Source organism: Ranitomeya imitator, chromosome 2, assembly GCF_032444005.1.
Source record: "Ranitomeya imitator isolate aRanImi1 chromosome 2, aRanImi1.pri, whole genome shotgun sequence".
NCBI classification, from domain to species: Eukaryota; Metazoa; Chordata; class Amphibia; order Anura; family Dendrobatidae; genus Ranitomeya; species Ranitomeya imitator.
In genome coordinates, this window is record NC_091283.1 from 804,012,862 (window position 1) to 804,032,906 (window position 20,045).

Genomic DNA, 20,045 nt, shown 5'->3' on the forward strand with positions numbered 1-20,045 from the left:
TCACCCTCCGACGTCCAGCGAAGCTGTGCCAAAGCGCGTGCGGCTGCCGCCAGCTTCTGTTCTCAGGATGCATTGCGAAATTACTCAGATGACTTAGCGGTCTCGCGAGACCGCCTCGGCGGACGACGGAATGTGAGAATAGCAGGTTTTTTGTTTTTTTATTATTTTTAACATTAGATCTTTTACTATTGATGCTGCGTAGGCAGCATCAATAGTAAAAAGTTGGTCACATAAGGTTAATAGCAGCGTTAACGGAGTGTGTTACCCGCAGCATAACGCGGTCCGTTAACGCTGCCATTAACCTTGTGTGAGCGCTAACTGGAGGGGAGTATGGAGCGGGTGCCAGGCACTGACTGGACGGAAGTAGGGAGGGACTAATTCTCAGCCGGGCTGTGCCCGTCGCTGATTGGTCGCGGCAGCCAGGACAGGCAGCTGGTGAGACCAATCAGCGACGCGGGATTTCCGTGACGGAAGTTGCAGACAGACAGACGGAAGTACCCCTTAGACAATTATATATATATATATATATATATATATATATTTATATGCACTGCTCAAAAAAACAAAGGGAACACTAAAATCCACATCCTAGATATCACTGAATGAAATATTCCAGTTGTAAATCTTTATTCATTACATAGTGGAATGTGTTGAGAACAATAAAACCTAAAAATGATGGAATGATGCTCAAAATGAAAGTGGAAAATGAAGTTACAGGCTGATCCAACTTCAGTGGAAATGCCTCAAGACAAGGAAATGATGCTCAGTAGTGTGTGTGGCTTCCATGTGACTATAATCTACCTACAACGCCTGGGCATGCTCCTGATGAGGCGGCGGATGGTCTCCTGTGGGACCTCCACCCAGACCTGGACTAAAGCATCTGCCAACTCCTGGACAGTCTGTGGTGCAATGTGACTTTAGTGGATGGGGCGAGACATGATGTTCCAGATGTGTTCAATCGGATTCAGGTCTGGGGAACGGGCGTGCCAGTCCATAGCTTCAATGCCTTCATCTTGCAGGAACTGCTGACACACTCCAGCCACATGAGGTCTGACATTGTCCTGCATTAGGAGGAACCCAGGGCCAACCGCACCAGCATATGGTATCACAAGGGGTTTGAGGATCTCATCTCGGTACCTAATGGCAGTCAGGCTACCTCTGGCGAGCACATGGAAGACTGTGCGGCCCTCCAAAGAAATGCCACCCCACACCATTACTGACCCACTGCCAAACCGGTCATGCTGAAGGATGTTGCAGGCAGCAGATCGCTATTGAGCATAATTTCCTTGTCTTGAGGCATTTCCACTGAAGTTGGATCAGCCTGTAACTTCATTTTCTACTTTGATTTTGAGCACCATTCCAACTCCAGACCTCCGTGGGATATTACGAGTTGTGATTTACGTTGATAATTTTTAGGTTTTATTGTTCTCAACACATTCCACTATGTAATGAATAAAATTTACAACTGGAATATTTCATTCAGTGATATCTAGGATATGGGATTTTAGTGTTCCCTTTATTTTTTTGAGCAATGTATATACGGTATATGTTTTTGGGGCTGAGTACACTGCTGCATTAAAAGAGTATTTTCCCCCCATAAATCAATAAAACGTGAAAATAACAGACTTTGTACTATATCTTATTAGCGAAACCTGCTTTTTTTTCTCCTTCTGGACTGATCTATCACTCTCAAAATTTTCATTTCACGGGTAAAATCTGTCTTTAGTGAATACAGAATATCCCATTACTGAGATAGGAGATGACAGTTGGTGCTCATAAAGTTCTATGGAGAACTGTAACTGTAGAATGTCTGTGTCTGCCTTCAGCTCCTCCCTCTCCATAGAATTTTAGAAGCACCAACTGTCGTCTAGCACAATAATTGAAAAATATGTCCTCTTGTCCCTGAGAATGAGGTGTTATAGCTCTACACACTCTTCTAATTTTTCACAGCACAGATCCCCGAGTCCCCTCATACCTTGCCAGAGGCGTAACACAGTGTATACGTTTTACCTACAAATTTCCATTAAATTATTGACACGCTCTATAATATATCTGAATACTGCTTCTACTGGGAACTGGTGCCATGTATGTGGTCATTGGATACAACATGTTCCATGTACGTGCCAAAATCAGAAATCTGCTGCTTGTCATTACACTCACATTCACACTGGATAACATCTAGGTTGAATTGCTGAATGGCTCCCATGCTGATCTGCTTTAGTTCACTGTCCAGTAGCATTTGTGTTAGCGATGTGGAAAGATGCTTGCAGGCCGACATGCACGCTGTCTGTGCGACTTTCCCCTGAATTAAGAAAAAATAAAATAATCAATAAAACACAATAATATAAATATATTTTTTAATATTAAAATAAAATATATAATATTGACTTCTGTATTTTATTTTAAACCATATCTCTACGTATGATAATAAACATTTACACACAGACAAAACCCAAGAAAAAAAAATAAAAGTGAGCAAATACCCAACAGCAAGTAAATAGTAATAGTACATATAAATAACATAAATTACTTATTTTGATCGAAAAGACATAAAAGACATCACACCACCACAAGGTGTACCCATTCGGAACCATTTATACACAGTTTGTGGTCCCTTAGGCTACTTTCACACTAGCGTTAACTGCAATACGTTAAAATGCGTCGTTTTGCAGAAAAAACGCATCCAGCAAAATATTTTGCTGGATGCGTTTTTTCCCCATAGACTTGTATTGGCGACGCATTGCGACGGATTTGCATACGTCGGTATACGTCTTTCGACGGATGCGTCGAAATTAGGCGACACGTCGTCTGGAAAAACGTAGATTGCAACGTTTTTTGGCTCCGACAAAAAAACGTGTCTCGGCGCATCCATCGGCATGCGTCTTTGGCTACAATGAAAGTCTATGAGTGACGGATGCGTCGAGACACGTCGTACGACGCAATGCAGCGCTGCAATACGTTTTTTTCTACTGAGCATGCTCAGAAACAGGATTTTTTTAGCTAATTGGCCACACATCCCCAAATAGACGGATCCGTCGAAATGCTGTATGCGTTGCATACATTTTGCACTTTTTTGACGCATCCGTTTTTTTGGCAAAAAGAAGTTTTTGTGACGGTTTGCAGTTAACGCTAGTGTGAAAGTAGCTTTAGGGGGGGGGCGTGGCCTGAACGTCCATGTAAGCGGACGCGTGACAGAGCGCTCCCGCTGCTAACGCTGAGTTTATCCTGATAAGCCGCAGCTGAGCGGCGATTCAAAGCGCTTACCGGCTGCAGGAGAGTCCCGGGAGTGCGGCGGTGAATAGCGGCGGCCCCGAGATCGGCAAACATGACCAGGAGGAGACAAAGAGACGCCGGAGCCGGCGAGGCAGGGACCGGCCAAGATGGCGCCGACGCCAGGGAGAAGGCGGAGAAGGACAACGCGGCATGCCAGAAAAGAATGGCGGTGGCGGCAAAGCTCCAGCAGTTTGCTAGAGTGGAAGCCGCAGGGAACACAGGAAAAGCAGAGGAGGACGACGGAGTGGACACAGACACAGAAGGAGAGGAGGAAAGCCCAGCAGAGGAGCAGGAGGTACAACAGGAGAGTGGGGATGGTGACATGGCGGTGGTAGCGGGGGGACCTGAAGATAAGGAGTCAGGAGCAGAGCCCACCCTTAGAGATGTCTTTGCACTGGTATCATCCTGCAAACAATCCCTGACCCAGCAGCTACAGGAGGTTAAAGGGGATACAGCCCAGATAAATGCAGCCCTGCAAAAGATTGACAAACGTGTGGGGGCTGTGGAGGAAAGAGTGAGCACTGCAGAAGACCATATAGTGCAGCTGCAGAAAGCGGAGAGGAAGTTTGCTCAAACAATATCGGAGCTAGCTGCAAAAAATGAGGATCTGGAGAATAGGTCCAGAAGAAATAACATTCGTATAGTGGGTGTCCCTGAAAAAACTGAGGGGAGGAATCCCACGGAGTATATTGAAAGCTGGCTCCTTGAGACCTTTGGTGATGCAGCACTGACAAAAGTATTTGCGGTAGAGAGAGCCCACAGGGTCCCACCGAAACCACCTGTCCCTGGAGCAAGTCCCCGTACCATGCTTGCCAAAATCCTAAACTACAGAGACAGAGACATTATCCTGAGGAAGGCTAGAGACATGACGGATCTGACAATTGGAGGTCAAAGAATTGCTATTTACCCTGACTATTCCGCCCTGGTACAGAAACAACGGATGATGTTCACGGGTATCAAGAGACGGCTGAGAGAACTGGGAGTGCAATACTCCATGATGTTTCCGGCACGACTGAGAGTGGTAGCGATGGATAAGATTCACTTTTTCCAGACGCCGGAGGACGCTACCCAGTGGATAGATCTTAACGCTAAAAAACTTAAAGGGAAAGGAGATTGAAAATGTGAGGCGGGTTGGTCGGGAGATATCTTAAATCTTTCAAAAAGGGGGGAAAAAAAGAGATTGATTGACAGTACACTGGTAATTGAAATGTGAAGGTTGGAGGGTGGAGTTGGGTATTACTCAGGGAAAGCACTGGGAGTGCTGATGCGGCGGAGAAGTACGAGGGAGGAAGGGTGTGCAGCGTACTAAAAGTTTATTTAGTTTCTTGCAGTTGTAATACAATACAGGTTCAATTATATTGTTCTTCTAAGAATTGCGCCGAATTCTGTTATAAACGGTAGCGGGAGGCGGAAGGAGAAGGTTACGTTAACAAGAGTGTTCGCAATGGGTGATGGTGCCCCACTCTTGATAAGAGGCAGAATGTATAATATTGGGGGGTGTGGGGGAGGGGGGGGGAGGGGTGAGGGTGGGGAGGGAAGTTAGACAGCTCAGAACCGGGAGTAACGACACAACTAAAGATGATGAGTCACATAATAGGGGACCGCTTTAAGATATTGAGCTGGAATGTGAGAGGCCTGGCGGATAAGTCTAGGAGAGCTGCGAGCTTGCAGTATGCGAAGGATCAACGGGCTTCTATGATATGCTTGCTAGAGACGCACTTGATACAGGAGAAAGTGGACGTACTGAATAGACGTTGGATACAGAAAGGGTATCATTCTACCTTTTCGACGTACTCAAGAGGTGTGTCAGTGTTGGTGCCGGTGGGAGTGCAATATGAAGAGGTGAAAGTATGCGTGGATGCTGAGGGTCAGTATGTGGTGATACAATGTATATTGTATGGAGTGAGATTGTGTGTTGCGGCAATGTATATTCCACCTCCATATTCAAGTAAGAAGATCAGGGAGGTATTGGAGAGGGTGGGACGATGGGAACCACTGCCAATCTTAATTATTGGGGATTTGAACAATATATGTGATGACTTTTAGGATAAAAATAAGAACACCCAGAATAGGTCGGAGGGGCACACTACAACATTTGGAACCTATGTGCGTGAATTAGGCATGATTGATCTATGGAGAGTCAGACATGTTGGGGAGAGAGAATACTCGTGCTATTCACCGGCTCATGCTACGCTATCCAGAATTGATATGGCACTGGGTAATCGCCTGTTGGACACAATGGTGGGGGAGGTGCGTTATCTGCCGAGGGCCCTTTCGGATCATAGTCCAATTGAGGTAGAGGTTAGGTTGTTGGGGACACGGACCGCAAGCGGGAGAGAATGGAAGATCCATCCTAACTGGTTACAGAGCATTGACTTGGACGGTATAGGGAAGGAGGTGACGGAATTCTTTGCGTTAAATGATGGGAGTACAGATGCTCTAACCGTTTGGGATGCAATGAAAGCGTACCTGAGAGGGTTACTATTTAGAGACATTAGTAGGTGTAAGAGGAAGACGAGGGAAGCGGAGAGAGTGGCGTTGGAGGAGCTGAAAGCCGCGGAGGACGAGATGGTTGTGCTGGGGACTTCCGAGGCAGAGAAAAGATTGAGAACAGCGCAAAATTGTATGGAAAAGATTCTGCTGGGGAAAGCTGAAAGGAAGCGGGAGTTTCAGAGGGTGGCTTATTTTCAGGAGGGAGAGACAGTTGGACACATGCTATCGGTGGTAGCCGCGGCTCAGCGTAGTACCTCGTATGTACACTCGTTGGTTTCGGATGGGGGGAGCAGGGTATCTGAAACACCGGATATTATAAAGGTCTTTGCGGACTTTTACGCGGACTTATATTCCTCCAAGGTCAATGAGTCAGCCGGAGAAACGGAGACTTTCCTTGAGAGTCTGGGTCTTCCGAAATTGAGTGAGGAGGATAGGGTGAGCCTCGATGCCCCTATCACCGAGGAGGAACTGAGTCGGGCGCTGAAGTCTATGGCCAATGGGAAGGCACCTGGGGTTGATGGGTTACCAGCCGAAATCTATAAAAGTTTGGAGGAAGTGCTGATTCCCAGATTAAAGTTAGTACTGGAGGAGGCTGGATGCCAAGGGTTTCTCCCAGCATCTATGAGGGAGGCTAATATAGTGGTTATTCCGAAGGAGGATAAGGATCTGGGGAAGCCTGAGTCATATCGGCCAATCTCTCTGTTAACCATCGATGTCAAGCTCTTGGCCAAGGTGTTAGCTACCCATTTGTCCAGCGTCATTGCTAACCTTGTACATCCGGATCAATCTGGTTTTATGCCTGACAGATCTACAGCGGTTAATCTGCGGAGGCTGCATATGAACCTGCAGCTGAAGTCTGACAATTGTGGCCGAAGGGTTATTGCATCCTTGGATGCCCATAAGGCGTTTGACAGTGTGGAGTGGGGATATCTCTGGCGGGTGTTGAAATGTATGGGTATTGGCCCGCAATTTGTGGCGTGGACTCAACTGTTATACTCACTACCAACAGCTAGAATTAGAGTGAATGGGGAGCTTTCTCAGCCTATAAAGCTGGCCAGAGGTACGAGGCAGGGTTGCCCACTGTCGCCCCTTCTGTTTGCCTTAGCTGTGGAGCCACTGGCCGCCAAGATCCGGCAATCGGATGAGGTCCCTGGGTTCAGATATGGGAGTGTGGAGGAGAAGATTGCATTATATGCAGATGACATCTTACTGTTCCTGGCGGACCCGGATGAAGCCTTGAAGGGGGCTATCGAGATCGTTGGGAAATTTGGAGACTTATCGGGATTGAGGATAAACTGGGATAAATCGGTCCTCTTGGAGGTGGATGAGGTGGAGGAGAGTAGAAGTGAGCCATTGGGAGAGGGGCGGCTTAAGGTAGTATCCCTTTTCAAATACCTGGGAATATGGATCTCGATGCCAGTTACAGAGTTTTTATATAGGAATTTGACACCTCTCATGGGCGCTCTTAAAGCAAAAGTGGATGCGTGGAATAAATTACACTTATCGGTGGTAGGTAGGGTTAATCTCATTAAAATGGTTGTGATGCCCAAATTACTCTACGTCCTACATAATGCGCCAGTTTGGATTCCACGTGGGAAATTCCGGCAGATTAATGCTCTATTTAGAAGTCTGATATGGGGGAGGCGGTGCCCACGTATTCGCCTGGAGACGCTTCAGCGACCCAAGGAAGATGGAGGATTGGCTTTACCTAATCCTGAGTTATATTTTCTTGCAGCCCAGAACCAACATTTGAAGGGCTGGGCGCGGGAGGCGTCTTCCAGTGCGGTACAGCACTTGATGGAGGGGATGACGGACCGACGACCGGTAGCGCAGTGTCTGGAGGATGGTTCCTTGGATGCATTGGGGAAATTATACCCAACTATGTTTTTGATATATAAATTATGGACCAGACTGCGACAGATTCGGGGGGTCACGGGGCTGACTAAATTTACACCGATATGGTTTAATAATAATTTGGTTGAGTTTGCGGCCCTTGGAGTGCTGGCGGAGTGGCAGGCTAAAGGAATCCACTTGGTGGCTCAGATAATTCAACAACAAGGATTAAAGTCCTTTTCGCAGCTGCAAGGGGAGTTTGGACTGAGACCGACTGGGGAATATCAATATGCTCAGATGAAACATGCTTTTAAAGCTCAGAACAAGGGTGGTGGTATTGAGATCCAGGAGGACATAGTTCTGGAATACGTGTGTGGGGAAGGGTCCACAAGGGGAGTCATTACCACCCTTTATAAGGACCTTCTACATGCACATCTGCTAGACTTCCCTTTAAAAGCGAGAGCGAAATGGGAAAGAGATTTAGGCCCAATGGAGGATGAAACCTGGGAGTCGGTGTTGGAGTGGGTTCCACGAGTGTCACTGAGTGAGCCGTACAGACTATCGCAGCTGTACATCTTACACAGAGTCTATAAATCACCGGAAGTGTTGCACAGAGCGGGGTTGCGTGCTGACTCCGAATGCCCGAGATGTGGGACTGAGAATGCAGGAATATACCACATGATGTGGACATGTCCAAGACTGGTTGCTTTCTGGTTGGTGGTAATGAGCCGTGTGGAAGGGGCGTATAAATGCAGAGTGCCGAGGGATCCGATAGTGTGTATACTGGGACATGTAGAGGAAATCAGAGTGGATAACACCTGGAAGATAGCAATAGCTAGGCTATTATATATGGCAAGGAAGGTAATAGCAAGGAACTGGATCAAAGAGGAACCGCCTACAAGGGGTGAATTCCTGAATTATGTTAAATATGGTCTCAATTTGGAAAAGGGGGTCTATAAAAGACGTGGGAAAATAGAAACATTTGACAAAATGTGGTCTCCGTGGCTCGAGCTGGGATGAGTAGTTATGGGAAATGGGAGGATAAGGGCCTCTGAAAGGAAGAGAGTGCTAGAGGAACAAGCGGACATAAGTGAGTCAAATGGCTCAAAGAACCATCAATACTGGTAACAAAAGTATAACTGGGTATGAGCTGTCAGGGGAGGGGGGGGGTTGGGTTTTGTTGGGATTGTTGGGGGCTTGGAAAATGTTAAAATTTTGCAAAATACTGGAAAATGCATAAATTGTATTGTTCACATTTGCTTTCAATAAAAAACTATTTAAACAAAAAAAAAAAAGTAGCTTTAGGGTGTTGTAGAGTGACAGATGGTCCCACCGTACGCCCCAACCGGTTTCATCCATGCACTACTTTATGCAATAATAATCTTGGCCGTGTCATTTTGCTGCTTTCTTTTTGTGTGTTTTTCCACAAAAAAAAGACAAATATAATAATAATCTTTTTATATAGCGCTAACATATTCCGCAGCGCTTTACAGTTTGCACACATTACCATCGCTGTTCCCGATGGGGCTCACAATCTAAATTCCCTATCAGTATGTCTTTGGAATGTGGGAGGAAACCGGAGTACCCGGAGGAAACCCACGCAAACACGGAGAGAACATACAAACTCTTTGCAGATGTTGTCCTGAGTGGGATTAGAACCCAGGACTCCAGCACTGCAAGGCTGCTGTGCTATCCACTGCGCCACCGTGCTGCCCATATACTTTTCCTCTAATTGTTCCACTCCCGGTTTTGGCTTATAAATACTGTTGTAAAATACTGACCAAATACTGCTAGTGTGACGGCAGCCTTAGGGTAAGTTCACACAGGGCGTTTTTGCTGCAATACCTGATCTTCTTGGCAGGAAAGAAGCTGTGGCAAAAATGCAGGTTTAAGTGCGTTTTTGGTGTGTGTTTTTTTTTTTTTTCCTCTTTGTCCATGCTAAGGTCTTGACTTTTCAGCAGCAAAAACGCAGCAAATAATGATACACCTGCAGGGTTTTTTCAACACCCATTCAAGTTAATGGGTGAAAAACGCTGCAAAAACGCTGAAAGTGACATGCTCTATGTCCAAAAAATGCAGCAAAGCACAAAATCCTGATGACACAAAAACCAATGTGTGTGCATGAGATTTCTGAAATCTGCTGGTAGAGTAAAAATCAGCTGAAAATGAACATAAAAAAAAAAAAAAAAAAAAAAAAAGCAGCCAAAAACTGCAGCAAAAGCGCCCTGTGTGAACTTACAGGCCCCTTTCACACATCAGTTTTTTGCTATCAGTCGTAATCCGTCAAATTTTGAAAAAAAAAAAACAAAAAAAAAAAAACAGATCCAGTGACTGATGCTGCCGGATCAGTTTTTTTTCTCATAGACTTGTATTAGCGACCGATGGCCTCACGTTTCATCCGTCGTTCACTGGATCCATCGAAAATTGTTTGTCCGGCGGCCGGAGACAACGGACAAAGTAACGTTTTTTGTGTACGTTGAAAAACAGACAGTGACGGATCCGTCGCCGTCAGTCGTTTGGTAGAATGGAAGCCTATGGAGCCGGATCTGTCAAATGACAGAATCCAGTGAAGGATTAAGTTTTTTTTTTTTTAACTGAGCATGCTCTGATCCAATTAGCCAGATCCGTCCAAAAAACGGATCCGTAGCATCCGTTTTTCACAATCTGCGACGGATCTGTCGAGCCAACAGATTGTGACTGACAGCAAAAAACTGGTGTGAAAGGGGCCTAAGAGAAATAGACACGGTGTGGCTCATAAACCCGCACCGCATCCCAGTGTCCGTGGGTGATCCGCAGGCGCACATGCACGCATAGCGGACATGGGATTTCTGGAAATATCATCCACTATGCTGTAACATCTGGACGCTGCGTTGATTTACACTATTTAAATACGCTTCGTCAAACCCTCAACAATATATTCTGGTTATAGGGATACTAAATGTGTCTATGTTATTTAATGTCTTGTAGCGTTTTTTTTTTTTGCACTATTATGTTTAATAACTTACTTTACTTCCTTAATATAATGTACTAATACATGGAGATATTTTAGTCAGAGAAATGATCTCATAAACAACAGTGCAGCTTATGTTCCCTTCTTTGTGTTTCTGCCTCCTGCATTGCAGGTCCTAGGTGTCAGAACTAGTGATGAGCGAGTGTGCTGGGATGAGGTGTTATCCGCCATGCTCGGGTGCTAACAGAGCGACTTCGGCGTGCTCGAATAATATGTTTGAGTCCCCGCGGCTGCATGTCTTGCGGCTGTTCGAAAGGCAATCCCTGCATGTGTTGAAGCTGTTGAACAGCCGCGAGATATGCAGCCGTGGGGACTCAAACATATTATTCCAGCACACCGAAGAAACCCGTCTTAAATGGAATCTGTCAGCGGGTTTTTTGCTATCGTATGATGTAGGGACGGAGACCCTGATTCCGGTGATCTATCACTTAGTGTACTGTGTGCAGCAACTATGACAGAATCACAAAGTTCTCTGTTGAGCCATGTATAACCTCGCCCACACCACATCTTTCTATCTTTCTATGTACGTTGTATAGTGACAGAGAGCTGCTAATAAGAGCTGGGGCAGGGTTGGACTAGGAGGCACAAGGTCAGTTATCCTGTAATGATAATCTCCTGCTGATAAAACGCTGATTGTATTGAAACAACAAAACACAGCCCTATAAGTGACACATCGCTGTAATCAGGGTCTCAGCCCCTACATTATGGTGCTCTCAGATTACATAGCAAAATCTGCTGGCAGATTCCCTTTAAGCACTGACAGAAATGCTATTTTTCCAGTGGTTCCTGTTACTAGCAATCACGCCTCCAGATAAAACAAACCCTACTGATATACCATGAGAATCAAGGTTTCCAGGTAAAATCAAACATCTCCAGCTCACCGAAACCCCATCATAATGAATGTAGAGAAATTTACAGCACTAAATAAAATGGTTATTACACCATAACCCCAACAAAAGACCAGCATCCATGTATGCAAAGAACAAAAAGAAATAACGAAAAAGAAAAGAAAAATCAATGGTCCCCAGCTCATCTAATTACACTGTAATATGTCTGAGATACCTAATGGCGATGTCATTTTGATTTAATGGCACAACCAGTGCATTTTAGTTTAATGTACTGCTCCATCAAATAAGCTCTGGCTCCTATTTGTTCTGCAATGATAATGAAATCAGAGTATAGGCTGACAAATAGGTTGTCAAGAGAAATTCTAACAAACACTCTATTTTTTTTCTCCCCAGAGAGATGCAAACTTTAAGTCATTACAGAAAAAAAAAACTTTTTGGAAAGTTTTCCATACAACAGTGGTCTATATAGTGAGACCAAAACCCATATACAACATATACTACTACAAAATGTTCAACTGAACAAACCACTTATCCGCCATACCGTACTCATACCTAGAAGGGACATTGGAAAGTGACATATAATCATATAGGTAAGGCTAGCTGTTGGAAGAAGTGATCGGACCCATGGATGTTCGGGTATGTCGGGGTTCGACCCAACTTTAGCCCATAGTTTGGTTTAGGTACCAGAACTCAACCAGAACCCCATAGATTCCCCTTTCTCTGTCTCTTCCGTGAGACGTCTGTGTTCGACGTTCAGCACCTGAACTTTACAGTTCGGATTCGCTCATCGCTAGTTGGAAGCAAGGCTGTGAAGTCGGAGCTGTGGAGTCGGAGCCCACTTTGGTGGAGTCGGAGTCATGGAAATTGAGGAGTCGGACGTTTGGCTTACTGACTCCACAGCCCTGGTTGGAGGCCCTCCTGACCATGCTCTAACGATAAGCAAGAATACTCATAGTACCGCCTCAGTCTGTCTTGTAGGATCCATGCTATGTCCTGAAACCTTGCACTTATGACAATGCTGGGTTTCTATCCAATTAGGGTCAATATCTGCATGGAGTTTGTAAACTCCCTGACAGAAGTTATGTCGCTTATCCATGTTATGTAAATAAAAGCTTATAACCTGACGTTAAATTCATCCATTGGTTGTATAAATTATTCTTTTGAAAGCTGAAACCCTCCGAAATGTGGTTTAGGTTAAGAAAATAAATTGGCATCAATGCAGAAATATTGATCAGTTAATGGACACAGAATGGTCAGATTTTGACAAGACAAATGTTTTGTCGCCTGGTCATATAATGCACCCAATCCTAGTTTACATCTTCACCTGTGCTCAGTAAATGATCGGTTAATTAGTGTGTGTTTATCAAAAGAAACCCAGCACCCCAGACTTTCACTTGAACTGCACCTTGAGCTCTGACAACATGCCAAAAATCCACCCTGCGACCAAAGCCTGGATTATCAAGAGGCTGAAGACCAGATCCACTGCAGAGGTGGCTGGCACCTTTAATGTGTCTCAACGTCAAGTACAAAGAATTAAAAAAAGATCTGAAGAGACTGGAGATGTGTTTGACCAGCCCAGGTCTGGCAGACCCCGCAAGACAACTGCTCAGGAGGAACGTTTGTTGGTTAGAAAATCCAAAGCAAGCCCCTCTTCCACTGCATCAGAGCTCCAACAGGCCTGGTCACCTCAAGTCCCTGTGTCAACTAGAACAGTTTGTAGGATTCTGTCTCGAAATGGCCTCCATGGTCGAATCAGTGCCCAGAAGCCAGCAATAAACAAAAGGCAAATAAAAAACCGTGTGGCATTTGCAAAATCCCACAGCCTGCTAAACAGATGGACGCTAGAAAAGTCGCAGAAGGTGGATTTCTCTGATGAATCTTCAGTAGAATTACACCACAGCCACCGCAAATACTGCAGGAGACCTACTGGAGCCCGTATGGATCCAAAATACACCCAGAAAAGTTATATTTGGTAGTGGAAAAATCATGGTCTGGGGTTACATTCAGTATGGGGGTGTGCAAAACATTTGCAAGGTGGAAGGCAATATCAATAGCCTAAAATATCAAGCAGAATTAGCTACCTCTTATATTCCAAATCATAAAAGGGGTCAAATTCTGCAGCAGGGTGGTGCTCCATCTCATACATCCATCTCTACAACAAAGTTCCTCCAGGCAAAAAAGATCAAGGTGCCCAAGGACTGGCCAGCCCAGTCACCAGACATGAACATCATTGAGCATGTTTGGGGTAGGAGGAAAGAGGAAGCTTGGAAGACAAAACCAAAGAACCTAGATGAACTCTGGGAGGCATGTAAGACTGCATTCTTTGCTATTCCTGATGACTTCATTAATACATTGTATGAATCATTGTTGAACCGCATGGATGCAATCCTTCAAGCTCATGGAAGTCACACAAAATATTAAATATGACTCTAATAGCACCACAACTTCATTCACCAATGTTATGCAACATACGGTATATTTGTATTTTAAGTTAATTATTTGTTTGAATATCACATTACTTTCTGTGGGCGACAAAACTTTTGTCTTGCCAAAATCTGACCATTCTGTGTCCATTAACTGATCAATATTTCTGCATTGATGCCAACTTATTTTCTTAACATAAACCACATTACGGAGGGTTTCAGCTTTCAAAAGAATTTATACAACCAATGGATGAATTTAACGTCAGGTTATAAGCTTTTATTTACATAACATGGATAAGCGACATAACTTCTGTCAGGGAGTGTATGTTCTCCATCTATGTATGTGGATTTTCCAGGTCTTCTGATTCCTACCATACTGGAAAAATATACTAAAGGGTGAATTGGCGCCCTGTGAAATTGGTCCTAGTATGTGTAGAAGATACAGAAATCAGAATTTCACTATCACTAGGGACAGGAATGGCTTTTTATATGGTTCAGCGGAATACATTGGTGTCATAAAAGCAATAGGAAAAAAAATATGCACCGTAAATGTATTTTTTATTTTACACTGGCTAGCTGTGTGTACATAACTAAGTAATTAACCCACATTATCGACAGGGTCCAATAAGCCTTTATCAATTTTCTACATATTTTCAATCTCATAAAAACTACCAGTAAGGATTTTTACATTTACTGCCAAACACACAATCTTTGACCGTCCTGATTACTTGATACAAAACAGAAGATTTATTTTTAAAAATTTATGAAAAATGTTATTACTTTAATGTAAGGTTAGTAAAGTAAGAAACCCAAGTCAATTTCTTCTTCTGTATGCTCGTAAAGGGATTCTGTGACCAGATTTTTGCTACCCCATGTGAGAACAGCATGATGTAGGGGCAGAGACCCTGATCCAGCTATGTATCACTTGCAGGGCAACGTGACGTGCTGCAGTTTTGATAAAATCACAATTTTATCTGTTGCAAATCACCCAGTTCTCCGAATGCTGAGCTCTGTATAACCCCGGCCACACCACTGATTGGCAGCTTTCTGTGTACACTGTGCATAGGCAGAAAGCTACCAATCAGTGATGGGGGCAGGGTTATACAGAGCTCATGAATATGCAGGACTACATGCCAGCAGGTTTACTAGCGCTTTAGTGATAATCTCTTGCTGATAAAACAGTGATTTTATCAAAACTACAATAGGCAGCCCAGTAAGTGACACATCACTGGAATTAGGATCTCTGTCTCTATATTATGCCGCTTTCAGATTAGGTGGCAAGAACCTGTTGGCAGACCCGCTTTAAAAGCACTTCATCATTAATTCATTTTGACAATGGTATGATTACACAGGTAATCTCAGGAACGAGACCCATTCCCCAATGATGGCTGCCATCGCCGGTGGAAGTTCTGTCTGGAAATATAGCAATACATAAATACAATGATGAGGTGCATCCTCAAGACTCAATTTGTAAAAGTTATCTTCTATCTTATACAACTTTTTACTTGTCTTAGCGGGACATCAGAAGTTTTGATCGGTGGAGGTCCAGCTCCTGAAATGAAGCTACAGTAAGTGCGGGGCTCCTTCATTTCCGATCGGCTGTGCTCCACTCTCTTCAGATCTAACGGAGTATAGACTGACAGAATTTCGATAAGCCTGTACATCGCTTTTTCCTCTCTTCGAAGAGAGGTGATCAGAAACGAGCAGCACAGCAAATAGTGACTCTCTCCTCTGACTTATAGGCGGAGGTTTTACAGCAATGTCCCTTTTAAAAGCGATACAGGCTCGAAACGCGTGACTAGTAGAATCTTAACATATTTCTCAAAAAATATATATTTTTATAAGCCTTAGATTCCTTTGTATAATGCTAATTTCCAAGTGTCTGCGACAACAGAAAAGGCATCATTACATTTTTTTTGCCAAAATTATCACTTTTTAACAATTCATGAGCGTTAATTGATAATATTACATGCAAGTTGTATGTACCGGTATATAAATTATTTTTTTATTTTGTCCAGTGTTATAGTGAAATTCCAAGAGGGAAACTGATACTGGAACTAATTCAAGGGATTTCTATCGGAACATTCCCGATCATCCAATGCATCTGTTAATGTACGTGACTGGTGCTACAACCAGATCCAAAAACATTGCATGGAGTGAACACCAGACCAGTGCACAACATTGTCATCAGTTGTGTCCGAAAACTACTGGCTGGACACAACCGATATATGGAAACCAAGCTACATATGGTGATATGTTGGAAGCGAAGGTAAATGAAGCGAGAATAGTTTTGCAATATATCGCACCCTGGGGGGTATATGTAGTAATTATGGCCGGCTCACTCTGTGCTCTGTCATCAGTCTCATTAAAAGCTCATATGAAGTCTTTGTGCCCCTCGTTCCCCCTCATATAGAGTATTTTCCTTTTTAATACATTAACAATAGCATTGTTCTAAGTCTCTAACTTCTATGTCAGTGATTGATGGTCGTATTTCAGCACCGGTCCCTTCCAGCCTCTGCGCTATTAATCACATGCGGGGCCTGAGCACCTACGCTAACACAAAGGAGCTCTGGACAATAATTATGATGGTGGCCCGCCACGTGTTTGTGAACCCTTCCCATAACGGCGCTCCATAACCCCTACCCAGAAACTCAAGCTTATTATAATGAAGGCTCAATAATTCACTGTCCCGTCATCCATCGGACCACAGGTTAGAGGACAGCTCCACTTTGGCACAACATAGTAATCACAGTCTACAATAATAAAAAAAAATGTATGTATAAATACAATATTGAATATCTTTGCTGCTACTTTGCTTTTCGGATTATGTGTAACACAATTTATGGTTTTAGAGTATTATTATTTATTATTATTATTATACATTTTTATAGCGCCATTTATTCCATGGTGCTTTACATGTGAACGGGGCAAATATAGACAAGTACAATAAACATGAGTAAAACAAGGCACACACAAGTACAGGAGGCGAGAGGACCCTGCCCGTGAGGGCTAAGAGTCTACAGGGGATGGGTGAGGATACACTAGGAGAGGGTAGAGCTGGTCACGTGGTGGTTCAGTAGACTGGGGATCACTGCAGGTTCTAGGCTTGTCAGAAGAGGTAGGTCTTCAGGTTCCTTTTGAAGGTTTCCATGGTAGGCGACAGCCTGATGTGTTGGGGTAGTGAGTTCCAGAGTATGGGGGAAGCACGGGAGAAGTCTTAGATGCAGTTGTGGGAGGAAGAGATGAGAGAGGAGTAGAGAAGGAGATCATGTGAGGATAGGAGGTTGCATGTAGGTAGGTATCGGGAGACCATGTCACAGATGTATGGAGGAGACAGGTTGTGAATGGCACAAGTACAAGTGTCTTCCAAAAGAAGCTGAACAAAGACTGAACAAGTAGAATTTTTACTTTTATTTTGGAGTTTCATTCAAGGTGTAGTGGCTGCTGCCAGGTCCTGCAGAACAGTTCCTATGCAATAGAGTAGAGGAGATGTTCTGCAGCACCCACAGTGACCTCTACTTATTCCAATTCTGTTCACTTTGTTTACGTCCGTTCAGCTGATTGGATGGAGAGCCAGGTGTCAGATAATAATATACAGTATAACTAAAAATCAATATTAGTCACATAAAGTATTTACGAAATTACTAACTTTAAAGCGCCACTCCAGCCTTTTTTCCCATTACATCGCAGGAGTGGTGCTTCTATTGGAAGGTCCTTGACCGTCCAGCTGATTGGTTGGGGCACCAGGTGTCGGGCACCCACTAACCTGATACTGATGACCTATTTCAGAAGGGGAAAAATGTAAAAGAATTGACTAAATAATGTGCCATTTGTTGTTTCGTAATAGATAATCGTTTTTAAAAATGTGTTGTATCTGTCAGTAGGCAAATATAAGAAGATGAGGCTCAATGTAAAAGAATAAAAATAGAAAATTGCAAGACCTATATTATAACACACACAAAAAATAACTGTGCAATGACGGCATGCCATAACCCAGCAATTCGGATCCAAGGTTGGGTCCATTAGGGACTTCTTGTTAATAAGTGATATTTAACCCCTTAATGACCGCCAATACGTCTTTTAACTGACCTGAGATATAAGAAGATAGCCTCCCCATACAGGTAACAACCAACAGCTGTCGGCTGTACACTATAGCTGACAACTTTCTGCATCAGCCACGATCAGTATTTGCACCGTCCAAATCTGTTTAACCCCTTAGATGATGCTGTAAATAGTGACTACATCATTATATATGGTTAACAGAGTGTGGAGGCTTCCTATTTATCCCAATTTGTGCCCTCAGATCATGATTGTGTGGTCCTGATATTTGCCATGGCAATTCATGACCAAATAGCGGCCTTAGAGTCTGGCGGCTGTAGTATTCTGTTCAGAAGTTAACGGAATTTAGGTGGTAAAAATGCACATTTTCATTTCTGTCATACCACTTTGCATTAATTCCTGTAAAGCACCTGAAGGGTTAATAAACTACCTGACTGCAGTTTTCAATATGTCAGGGGGTGCTGTTTTTAAAATGGTATCACGTTTGGGGGTTTCCCAATATACGGGACCCTAAAGTCACTTCAAACATGGATAAGTCCCTAAGAAAATAAATTTAGAACATTTCCTTGAAAAAATGACAAAATTGCTGCTACATTCTTAAACCTCCTAAAATGCTAACAAAATAAAATAACATTTTACAAATGATGCTGCTGTAAAGCCGACATGTGGGAAATGTTATTTATTAATGGTTTACTGTGGTATGATCACCTGGATGAAAGAGATAATCATTCAAATTTTGAAAATTGCTAATTTTTTTTACATTTTTCGATATTTTTTATAAATAAACACAAAACAGATTGACCTAAATTTACCGTTATCATAAAGTATAATGTGTCATGAAAAAAACAGTCTCAAAATCACTGGGATTGGGGCGTGGCTATGTAGTGGAAGAAGAAGGACGCACTTAGTGAGAGCTCCGCACATCCGGAACCCATCCTGCCATTAGTACCTTGCCATCGCAGGCGGTACCGACGGAGACCGGGATCCTGTGATCGTGGGAGCCTTGTGGACCCTCTGGGCGGCAGCTGCGGTGATCTGAGGTGCCGGGAGCTGCGAGGGCTGAGGCGGCCAGGAGACTGCACGTGTGGCGGCGTCCATCTTTAAGGCGCGCGCTCCGAGACACAGAGCGCGGCATCAGCCTCTGTGGGAGCCGGACTTACTCCTCCCTGGAGCCGGAGATAACCGGAAAGCAGCGGTGAGAGCCGCGCTGGTGTGCGGTAACTGTGGGGCTTGAGGGGGACGGCGGTGCCTGTGGAGAGCGGTGGCCATTAATATAGCGCGCACCCTGGCAGTAGGGGAAGCAGCGCTCCTTATTACACCTGCGGTGCTGCTGGAAAGGAGAGTGCATATCTGAGAACATAAAGGGGTGGTGTAGTGTGTGTGCCCTGAGAAATTGGGCCCTGCACCCCCCCTATCAGACAGATACTTTAAATACCAGCACCACAATACTAGGAGGATTAACCCCTCTCCCTGCTGCTCCCCTCCCAAATTCCCCCCCCCCCCCCGTGGAGGTGAAGATTACCAGAACTGCTTCTATAAACCCCATTATCTGCCAAACCAGTGGCCTCTTTGGAGCACAGACCAGTGCCTCATCATACGGGACGTGGAACCAGGGCTCTGTTTATCCATAACTAAAATTGTGACTATTTGTGGGGCCCTTTTAACTGTCTACCATGCAACACTCTAAGGGAGCAGGAGCTGCTGATAGGCTAAAGAAATATGCCAGGGACGATCCCCCTGATAACGTGCGCTCTCTCAGAAATAACTCTGCACCGACCCAACGCAAGGGCCGTCCTTCTGATAGTAATGAAGAGGGAGACCAAGATGAACTGACCCTTAAACAGGCATCCGAGCAGCTAATGCAGGCTATTACCCTCACTAGATCATCTCTCACGGAAAAAATAGAGGATGTGCACACAGAGGTGGGTCGTTTGCGACACGACATGCAAGCTATGAGAGGGCGTATTTCGGAAGTCGAAACCAGAGTGTCTCATATAGAAGATACCATCATTCCTATGGAGGCTAAAATAAAAGCTGCTGGCTCCGTAAACGCTTGGAAGCAAAAGGCAGATGATTTGGAAAACAGACTACGCCGCAACAATATTC

The 20,045-nt window shown here is 44.2% G+C and overlaps 1 protein-coding gene across 4 annotated transcripts in view; it reads right to left on the minus strand.

Annotated features, from left to right (window-relative positions):
* EXOC6 (exocyst complex component 6) overlaps nucleotides 1-20,045 on the minus strand; it is a 300,123-nt gene that overhangs the window by 96,871 nt on the left and 183,207 nt on the right. For all 4 annotated transcript variants that reach the window (XM_069753785.1, XM_069753783.1, XM_069753784.1 and 1 more), the window contains one exon: nucleotides 2,161-2,302. In XM_069753785.1, coding sequence (XP_069609886.1) covers nucleotides 2,161-2,302 — 142 coding nt within the window. The remainder of the gene's footprint in view (nucleotides 1-2,160; nucleotides 2,303-20,045) is intronic.